The following is a 10,896-nucleotide window of genomic DNA, read 5'->3' as shown; positions in this document are numbered from 1 at the left end:
CATAGATGTTGCTCCGAAAAACGGCGACGGGCAACTCTCTTCTGGTGCTTGAAATCCCCGTATTTATACTTTCTCACTTAGTATCCACTGACCTCAATTCGCTTTATCGCTCAAACTCGCACATGTATAAATAGTTTGAACGCCCGTGACTTAAGGACGGCATACTATTCATGAGAACCAATAGAGGTCGCCACTGCCAAATTGCAATGGGAAATTATATCGAACTTTGAGAATGACTCCTGGGCTTATACAATCATTTTTTAGGGTGGTTTTTGAAAATATAAATTCTACATGCATTACTCTAGAGCGACTATATAATTTTTTTTTTAGAAAGACAATAAGTAGTACAATATTAATAAAATAAAACGACACATTTTATTTTTTATTTTAAGCAATTGTTGAATTTTAAAGTATAGTCGCTCTAAAGCTGCTCTTCTTCTGTCAATATTGAAAATTTGGTCGGTCAAAATCCACTAATTTATCCGGGAGTCATTCTCAAAGATCGTATTTTTATACAGTTACGTATCAAAAAATGGCGGGAAGCAACAGTAGTCTAGCCATTTATTTCTAGATGGCACTGTTAAGAATGATACCGCGTTCGTAGCCAACTGCGCGACCTTCACCCATTCAACACAATGCCTTGACCTATTAATAACGGTAGTTTCATAAACGGCGTTGCCACGTTTAAGCAGGCATACATAAACACTTCAAATCAAGATTTCAGGGTTCTAAAACCTTAAAATGAAAAACGTGAAGTGATTTTTGTAATCACTAACCATAGGATTTGTAATTATAATGAACAAGTAACTTTGAAACAGTACCTACCATACTTTGCCTGTTTAATAAACCACTTGACAATTGTATTATCGAAGCCAATTCATGTTTCGGAAAATGGTACTTGCTTTGGAACGAAGTTTGATATCATGTTGTTCTCAGTAAACCTTTAACCTCCGAGGATGGTAGTTGTGTCTTTTTCACATTCCAATCGTCAAGTGAATACCAATATCATTAAATTTATCGTATTTTTTAGACATTGTTTACTGTGACAAATAATTAGTCTTTCTTTTTATTAAGGTGGCCATTACTTTGTTCTAGTGCCAGTGAACGTTAGATCACAGGAGCAATGATACGAAGAGATTGGCGAAGAATGGTTATTACGGCAAAATGATGAATTTGTACTTATGAAATATGTTTATTGAAAAGATAAAAACAATTAATATTATAATGTAGGCATCAAACATAAATGTTGAACATAGATTTAACTGATTTAAGTAATACAGAAAGTATTTAACTGTCGCATTTAATGATTGCCATGTACTCGTACGTCGGAACGCATCTCTGCATTGCAACATTGCTCTCAGCTCTGTAAAAAAAATGAGACAGATATGGTAATATCTACTAGGATGATCTATTACTATTTGGTTCAAAATATAATAATTGTACGCAATACTGTTATGTGGGCTCAATTTTAATTAATATAAAATTATTATTAATATACTTGCTAGTGACAATATTTTCGAGTAGGTATAGGTAGTATAATAATTAATTTGGAGTGCATGTAGTTTCGCTTTGCTACTTCCTTTCTTATATTGTAAAAATGATTATATTGTCAACAGCAAATGATATATTGATTATAATGATATATAATAACAAAAATTGTTTACAATAAACAGTTTTTCGAAAAATTATTATATCAACAAGATTTCCAAACCACCCTAGAGGTACTGTCATTGGCTCGTTACCTTTTTTTTTAAGTGGGTGTTCGCCAAATGTTGTTATTTGATCACTGTGCTCTCGTGAGTAACAAACAACAATTTCAGCCCTATTGTCCCACTGGGCATATGTGCATATTGAGCTCATGTAGGGAATCAAATTTAGGGCTCACGCTTAGCTTTACTTTGGCATAAATTCACAATAAAGTTTTCTTCTAAGATATTTATACAGGCAGTTCCTAGACATGATTTCGGAACAAAACTTAGTTTTGGGATTTTCTGTAGATAGGCAGTTCACGATTTTAGCTGAAACCGACGTAGGGAATCCAATCAAGGGCCTACACGTTCAGCCAGCTAGCTGTGATTCCGGAATAAAGTTTATGTCTTGGAGATTTCCTGTACAGGCAGTGGAGGATTGTAGCTGAAACGGACATAGGGAATCCAATTAAGGGCCTACACGTTCAGCCAGCTAGGTATGATTCCGGAATAAAGTTTATGTCTTGGAGATTTCCTGTACAGGCAGTGGAGGATTGTAGCTGAAACCGACATAGGGAATCCAATTAAGGACCTATGTTCAGCAAGCTAGATATGATTCCGGAACAAAACTTACTTTTAAGAGATTTTCTGTATATAGGCAGTTCACGAGTTTAGCGGAAACTGACGTAGATAATCCAATCAAGGGCCTACACGTTCAGCCAGCTAGCTGTGATTCCGGAATAAAGTTTATATCTTGGAGATTTCCTGTACAGGCAGTGGAGGATTGTAGCTGAAACTGACATAGGGAATCCAATTAAGGGCCTACACGTTCAGCCAGCTAGGTATGATTCCGGAATAAAGTCTATGTCTTGGAGATTTCCTGTACAGGCAGTGGAGGATTGTAGCTGAAACCGACATAGGGAATCCAATTAAGGGCCTATGTTCAGCAAGCTAGATATGAGCCATGTGTAATTAGTTTTCTGCGAGGTTTTCTGCTTTGGTTTTCCGCTTCTTCTTACACGCTTCCATCAACTGTGCTTCACGGTTTTTTATCGCATCTATTATGTATTGTGGATCAACACACTTTTTTCCCTTCCCGATATTGTTTCTTATAATTTCTGGGGCAATACACATTTTGTAAAAAGTTAATAATATTGGCACCATTTCATGTTCCCAAAAATGAATGTCTATTTCAATCTCCTCTATGTAGAGTGGAACTGCATCGTTAATATAAACAACAAAATAACATTTGCTCCTCTTGGTAATGTTCAAGGTGCCTTGTACTTGATAGTAATAAGAATGTCTTCTGTTTAAAGATATTTTGCCATCCTTTAGTTGCAAACAGGTGTTTTTTTTTAAAAGTAATATTTTTTCCAAATCAGTTTCCTCCAATTTTGAACAAGAGTACAGACATTTCACTTCCACGATGGCGTCTGTACCAACAAGACCTAGTGCAAAAAAGTTGATTAAAAAATTAGCAATTTAAAAACATACCATCTGGTGATGCTCCTAAAAATCCATAATCTTTATGTATCCACAATCCAGTGTTTGTTACAGTCACACTCTGCTTCTTTTCAAATGCCTTTATTGCCACCGATTCTTTGGAAATGCCATACTCTGTAGCTTCCGTGCTAAAAATATTTTTCCCCAGGCATTGTTTGACAATTCCGTGGCAAGGAGTGTACGGCCTTCGTTTAACTACTCTGCCGAAGTTTGATGCAGTAAGGCGCCGTTCTTTGAACTTTATGTACACATCATTAAAAAATTGTCCCATTGTTGCCTCAGCAATAGCAGGGATTTCATTCTCCTCCACCTATGGCACACAAAAAGTAGACTCTATTTCTAAATACATTATTTTTAAAATTTACATGCAAGTGTTGAATTAATCGTTGACATTCTTCTTCGATATTTTGCTCTTCTTCTTCTGGTTGTTCTGCTGATGGACCATAAGCAGTTGTATCTATCTTTGTGACAGGTTTCACAATGTTCTTCCTTTTGAGACTAACTTTTTTCTGGACCAATCTCCTCCGTACTTTGCTATCTTTTATCGCCATATTAGTTTTGATGAACTGTTGATAATTTTCACCAATTGTGGCACCTGTCACATTCTTCCAAGGGCTAATAGGCCATTCAAACGCTTTGTTGTACCGCAAAGCTGCCAGATAAACTCGTCTTTCGTATGATCCACGTTGCACCAAATTAACTCTCTTCCCCATATTAAAACGAGAGACAATATTCATTAAACATTCTGCTGCATTATTATTTTCATTTTCAATGAGCAAATTAGCTTTTCTTATAAGCAGTTCCAAAGCTCCTGTAAGTATAAATGTTCAATAAACACATACATTTTTACACAAACTCAGTTTACTTACCATTGATATGATCATACATTGAAGTCGCTTTTAACTGTGGAACTGCATTGTTCGAAACGTCGCCTACAGTGTTACATATATTTACCCTGCAATTACTATGATCGCCAAAGACATGCAGAAATCCAATTTCTAAGTCTTTTCTCAAAAAAGACACAGACATCTCAGCGTTTGCATGCTCATAAATGCTTGCTTTAGCCCGCTTTGTTAAAAGCTTAATTTTCTCCACTGTCAATAATCTTCTTCCACTTAAATTAATTTTGGTATCACTTTTTATTTTATGGAGATGCTTTCCATAATTTTTTAAGGCGTGGTTTGTGCACTCTACTTTTTTAACAGTGCTACCATATGGCACATTTGTTTTAATTTTAGCGAATGTGCTAGAATCACCATCAGCAATAAATTTACCGTAGCGCACGCCATGCGTATTTTCACTTTGGCAAAATCCCTCCACCACCATATCAGCTTCCATAGCTGGAGCAGATTTGTTCCAGTTTTTAAAACAATGGTGCATCTTGATATCTGCACTTTCGTTTTCTCCTCGTGCACAAACTGAGCAGTATCGATTGCGTACACCCAAATAGAGGATTTTTTTTGTATACTTGCCAATGATTGCAACCTGTAACACATACGTGCTTGAAATTAATCAAAATTAAGTTTACACACACAACTTACCATGCCAGAAAGTGCATTGTAGTTATGACCATATGACCGCTTACTCCAGGAGCCATCCAAATAAACAGTTATCCATGGAATGCCGTCATTACATAAATTTCCATTGGCAATTGCATTTTCTTTTTCTTTCAGACCAGCTGCCTTCATGGATTTCCACAATGATTCTTTCCAGATCTACAAGTAGATATTTAATTTTTATAAAAGATACAATCAAATCAACTTACTTCTCCTAACTGGTCCTCAAGTTGATAAAACAGAGAACCATGCATTACAGGAATATCTAATGCGCTAAGATATTCGCACATATGTGAGTATGATCCTCCAGAAGCTATAGTTCCCCACACAGACCCTATATTCATTGTTGATTGATCAATCAATGAGGAACTTTGTTTATTAGGATTTTCAGTGAATATTTTAAATTCACGATCACATGATGCACACTTTAAGATTATACAGGACACCAATCCCATTCCCCTATTGTATTCATTATACAAATGCAATTTTCCAAATGTACAGATTTTCATATGTTCGTATTGTGCATTAATAATTTGCTGTGCAAAATACCCAACTTCCACAATTCGGTTTCCCGTTATTGCTTCAGGTGGCGGATTTTCAGATTCCACCGTCAATTGATGAGACATAATGCTTCAAACAAAATTCAAAATAAACTATCCTTTAAAATTACCCAATATACCTTTCATATTCCATAGAACTCATAATGCCAAATTCACTTCGGGATGCAGCAGCACTTGCTGTAGGCTTTTTTGCTCCTGGATATACCTTACGTGATCTAAAAAAACAATTTAATTTTAATTTACCATAGTACTTTATTACTCACAATTCTGGTCTCGTAATAGATGATTCGGTACCCTCGTATCCTTTACCCGTGGAAGTCGAAGGTAGTAATGTGAGGTCGGATGTATCACTCTGGCTGTCATTGCGGGCTGTTGTATCTATAATAAAAACAAACTCTGCTTAGTCCTACCTGCCTTTCTTCAAAAGACAAAAAAGTTGGCCTGCTTCAATTTTGCCCAAACAAAAATACAAAATTGAATAAGGGCGGCTGCCAACCCCAAAGAATGAGCATTCATGAGACTTGCAAAGGCAAACTGTTCACCCCCTCCCACAATTATGCAAATTGACTGATACATTTTTGTTATTATGACAATAAATCACACTCTCAAAGAAGTAATTTTCAACATTTAATTTTGCTTACCCATAGTATCCATCACCACATCTGAAATCACACGTTCCGTAGCTGTTTGAGGTTCGTCCCTATCTTCAACAGTGTATAATATATGGGAACACTCAGCAATTGGCTCTAACCAACAGAAAAATTAGTTATAGCATAACTACTCACGAGCTACTTTACTACCAATAGACTCTGTTGCTTTTTTCCTTCGTTCAACCCAAGCTTCCTTCGCTCTCTTAGCACGTGTGTTTGTTTTTGGATTTCTTGAAGTGCTTGTGCCCAAATACTTCTTAGTTCTTCCCATTGTGTAAAACTGTACAAACATAATTAACGATGTGGAACCTAATACATATATGACTTACCTACCTAATTATTGTAATAGTCTAGTGTGATAATTCAAAAATAGTTTTCAGTCACAAATAAACGAAAACACTCGTAAATCTTCAAAAGTTATTCACCTTGCACTCGCGAAAAATGTAAAACACGATTAATTTAATAAAAAATAACAATACTGTAAATAGCGAAAACAATACAAACAAGTCCACCGATTTATAACTCACAACAAGCAGAAACAATGCAACAGTGTAAGAAGTGGTTTATTTTTGGAATGGAATGCGGGATTCGTTGATGTGCGTCACAATCTATTCGTATACAAAAGACGAACACAAAACTGTATAGACTGTGAGTGTTTTATTGCGTCAAGGCAAAATACAGAATAAAAGGTACATTACAACACGCTGCGACCTCACGTATGAAATAGCTGAACCATTAGTAATGTTGGTTGCCTAATTTTATAAATTGTTCAATATTATGATTCGTATGCCGTCCTTAAGCTTTTGACACTTTGGCAGCGGTAGAGAATAGACGGATTTGAATCGCTCTACTAGCTCTCAACTAATTAGTTACAATGACTCGGACTTTGACCTTAGCGTTAATACTCGCTATTTCTATGCAGGTTTGTACCCTAATTTACCTATTTACATACGATGAATGCAATTCTATTTACGTCGCGATATTTACTTATATTTAATTCTCCTTCTGCGTCATAGCGGCTATCTTTGAAATGCACATTCAGCTACAATAACTTAAAATAAACAATTCTCCTTTAAATGCATTCCCATTCAGTCACATCATTCATACTTGGGAGTCATGATTACACTTAGACTGGACACTTGAATCACGTAAAAATAAAAGTTTAAATAAGCTGTACAGAAATACTGTTACAAATGTTTGTGTTTTTTCTGATACGAACGATAATCACAAATACTGTTCTACAATATACAGCGCTATTAATTCATTAAGAAGTAGACATAGCATGTGTATTGTTTTTTTCTATTGTAACGGCACTGTAAACGTTGACTTACCCTATGCTTACCGTTGGCAACTCTGGGAAAAAACTACGAGCAGAGCCACCTACGTTTCAAGTCGAAACGATGGACGTTTCGCGGCACTTTTGAATTTGGATGGCAGTCGGCTCGATATGGGTGGCACGAATGAACTCCTACGTTGTGTAATCGGTTCTTATATGTGTTGGGACGTGAAACATAATCGGGAAGGGAATTAAATAAAAGACAGAAGTGTTGTGCGTAAGAAATGACAAGAACAAATAAATATATTACGCACACAACAAGATCATGCCAGGGAAACCTTCTACGGGACAAAAACCCAGGCATTAGATCACAGAAATACATGAAATAAATCACCTACAGCAATAAAATGCAAGAGAACATACACATAAATAAAACACCTCAAATTGTATGATAAAAATCAGACAATCAAATCAAATGCAATTAAACAAGTTCATAAAAACAAAACACATGAGATGTCATAAATGCAGTGGAAAACCTGGTAAATCAATTCAGTACAAAAACACATCATAATACCTGTATGATTAATTGAGATAACATAACTCGTATAGTAATGTAATGTACATAGGAAAACATGTAAATGGTGTGGCTCTACTACAGCCTTCAGTTAACATAATTTAATTCAACACGAAAAGTACATGTCAGAATGTCAATAGCAAGTATTCATGTGAAAATCGATTATCGCTCAAGCAGAATATATTTTAAATAGATAAAATGTTAATGAGAGGGCCCCTAAATATCTCACATTGCTAAGATGCTAAGAATTGCAATCCGCACGAGACGAGTAGGCAACAGATACAGCGAACGGTCGATCTGTATTAGTTACCTCCTCCACGGAGACATAATGAACCACTCACACACACAAACATAAAATAGGTAAGAGATCCCCCCCCCCCCTTCGTATAGCTAACGCACAAGAACTGCAGCGCGCCACGAATCAGAAAGTAACAGATACAGCTGTAGTGTACTTAACCCCCAGATTCTACGCTTACTTCACACTACAAGAACACGGAAATTAAGTCAACCCGGCAACGTGTAAAAATGGCCACCGGAATGACTATTGCCTCTCAGACTAAACGAGATCCCGCTTAAATTGGAAAAGTGCCACGTGATAAATCATCTAAGGCAGGGCCCCCTTACGTTAGTTGTAAACAACGCTATGACCTGAAGCACAGTAGGGAAGGGAAGGAACGTAAAATAAAACACTGAAATTGTGAAAAGTTTGTTTAATAATGTTTAATAATTATTAAGATTGTGAAAGCTCGGAAATTTAAGTCGAAATTACATTGCAAAAATAAACTTGGAAAATGGTAGTTCACCGAATCAAAATAGAAATATGCTGGCAAAAAAAGAACTTACCAATAAACAAAACCAGCCGTCAAATTAATATCAAATTGTGTTGTAAAATTAATTGTTTGTAATGATGTGAATGCGTAACATAAAATTATAACATCGCATAAAGTAGCAGGTAAACTTCAAGAGGTAGCATAAAAGTTAAAAACAAGTTTTGGGAATAATGGGTCAAGTAAGCAGGTACCTACCAAGATTCTAAGAAAGGGTGAAATACACAGGATGTGACTCATCTTTGGTGCAATAAAGTCCTTCTGTTAAAAGTAAGATGGAAAATTACATGGCCTTGTAGGCAAATTTAACTAAAAACAAGATATGTGGAAATTACGAAACGTAACTCATTTATCGAACATAGATTCTAAACTGAAGAGCTTTGATTAGCGTAATCCTGCTCCTGCAAGATAGATAACCCGCCCCTGGTTTCGGGGTTTCGAGCCTACAGTTGAATGTCGAAGACAATCACGGAATTAGGTGTCGTAACTCAAAGTTGACTACAGTTTTTACCACCCCCGCGACTGCTTTCACATATTAAAATAAAATGATCAAAACTAATATGAATGTTACTTCAGGGACAAGACCAAGTAATCAACATCAATAAACATAAATTAAGCAAGCATTACACCAAAAACGCGAACAATTACAAACACTAGCATAACGGTATCAAATATGTGATTCTGCATTGCGGTTAAACCAAGTAAATTTCAAAAACAAAGACTGAAACATACAAAAAGTATAAAATGCAAAATAACAAAAAATAAAAGACAAAATAACAACAAACATTTATGGAGCGACGCGTTCACGACCGCCATTCAAGACAACATGCCAAACGTAACCCCCGTTCGTGCTTTTTAGATGGCGCAGGCAGCTTTTTCCCACCTAGAAATTGCATGGTTGCCAACTCTCAAAAATGTATGCATCGTCGTAAGTTGTATATACAGGATGGAACCTCTCAAGGTGTTTTTCCCAGAAAAGTAGGTAAGTCACAAATGTCCAATCAATAAAGGCCTTGGTTGATTGAAATGACTGTCAATGGTATGACTGAAAAGAGGTATCTTGAGATGTGCGGTTTATTCCGGAAGTGGGAAAAAATTTGTTCTCGGTTTGTGCCACCGAATATCTCTGCCATACTCATACAGAAATTTTGGGCTGAGGCTGTAATGACAGCTGCGTGGGCGATTGACCGAACAGGACCGTCTCCAGAATCAGGGATTTCGCCACACGAACTTTGGTAGAAGAACAAGTAGCCTCTAAGATCAGCAATCTTACTAAAGTATTCGTTCAAAATTTGTCTGAGATACAGAATGGACGCGATTGGCCAAAATGGCGGCAGCTGGCTATGCAAGAGGAAATCTTTTGCCGAGTAAGAACGAGACGTGATTACTGGCAAATGGATTTTCAAGACCACAAAATTCATGACTCGCAGGAAGCAGTTATTAAGGAGCGTTCAAAACCTGCGTATCTTTCGTTATCAGTTGCGCTAATTAGTTTCGCAGTCAATAAAACTGATGACGCCATGTTTATAGTACAATCTCAGCAAGAAATAGTAGTAAATAAAAGTCTCCCCGGCGGGGAATCGAACCCCGGTCTCCCGCGTGACAGGCGGGGATACTGACCACTATACTACCGAGGACTTATTACTTTTATTTTCAACTATATGAGCTATTAGCATCGAGTGAAGGATTAATTACTCAATTGTTATTAGCAAGTGGCGATACTTTATAAATAATCATACAATTAAATATTTTAAAATGGTATCCTTCCATTGCGCATAAATAAATATTTATTCACAATCATAATTATTGCATAATTCATTAACTGCGCATGATGAAGAGATGAATATACCATAATATAATTATAATATAGGTACTGTTATATACAGTGTGTCCCAGATCGGGTGGGATTGCATGGGTAACTTTCTTATTATTAAAGATAGAGAATTAGTTAAATGGACAATGTTTTGAAGTTTTTATAAATGCTTATTTAAAATTTCCTTGTGGAGATTCAAAATCGACGTAAACTCAAAAAAACTAAAAATGGTCATTTCCTTTGAATGTCTTATATCATCGAATTCGAAAGTATAAGAGATATAAAAGAAAGCATTGACTTGAGACCCCGCACACTTAAAAATCTAAAAAAAATAAAATACAGGGTGCCCATTATGTATCGAGTATAGTAGATATATATCTCGGTAAATATCGACTGTATACAAAATTTTTCTATACGAAATTCCCATAATAAGGCAGAATTCGATTGTT

At 36.1% G+C, this 10,896-nt stretch overlaps 1 protein-coding gene and 1 non-coding gene across 2 annotated transcripts; both read right to left on the bottom strand.

Moving 5' to 3' along the window:
- Positions 1-2,660: 2,660 nt before the first annotated feature.
- On the bottom strand, positions 2,661-6,647 carry LOC116162414. Its single transcript, XM_031476028.1, has 11 exons — positions 6,291-6,647; positions 6,108-6,237; positions 5,949-6,053; positions 5,571-5,685; positions 5,427-5,522; positions 4,957-5,377; positions 4,733-4,906; positions 4,061-4,676; positions 3,557-4,002; positions 3,183-3,501; positions 2,661-3,136 (listed from the first exon to the last, which is right to left on the bottom strand). Exons 2-11 carry the CDS (start codon positions 6,226-6,228, stop codon positions 2,661-2,663), a joined length of 2,889 nt encoding a protein of 962 aa, XP_031331888.1. The 5' UTR covers positions 6,229-6,237; positions 6,291-6,647.
- Positions 6,648-10,199: 3,552 nt separating this feature from the next.
- Positions 10,200-10,271, bottom strand: Trnad-guc. Its single transcript has one exon. It is a non-coding gene; the product is annotated as a tRNA-Asp (tRNA).
- Positions 10,272-10,896: the final 625 nt, after the last annotated feature.

Source organism: Photinus pyralis, unplaced genomic scaffold (genome assembly GCF_008802855.1).
Source record: "Photinus pyralis isolate 1611_PpyrPB1 unplaced genomic scaffold, Ppyr1.3 Ppyr1.4_LG10, whole genome shotgun sequence".
In the NCBI taxonomy this organism is placed as follows: Eukaryota; Metazoa; Arthropoda; class Insecta; order Coleoptera; family Lampyridae; genus Photinus; species Photinus pyralis.
This window is presented reverse-complemented; position numbering and strand designations above follow the sequence as displayed.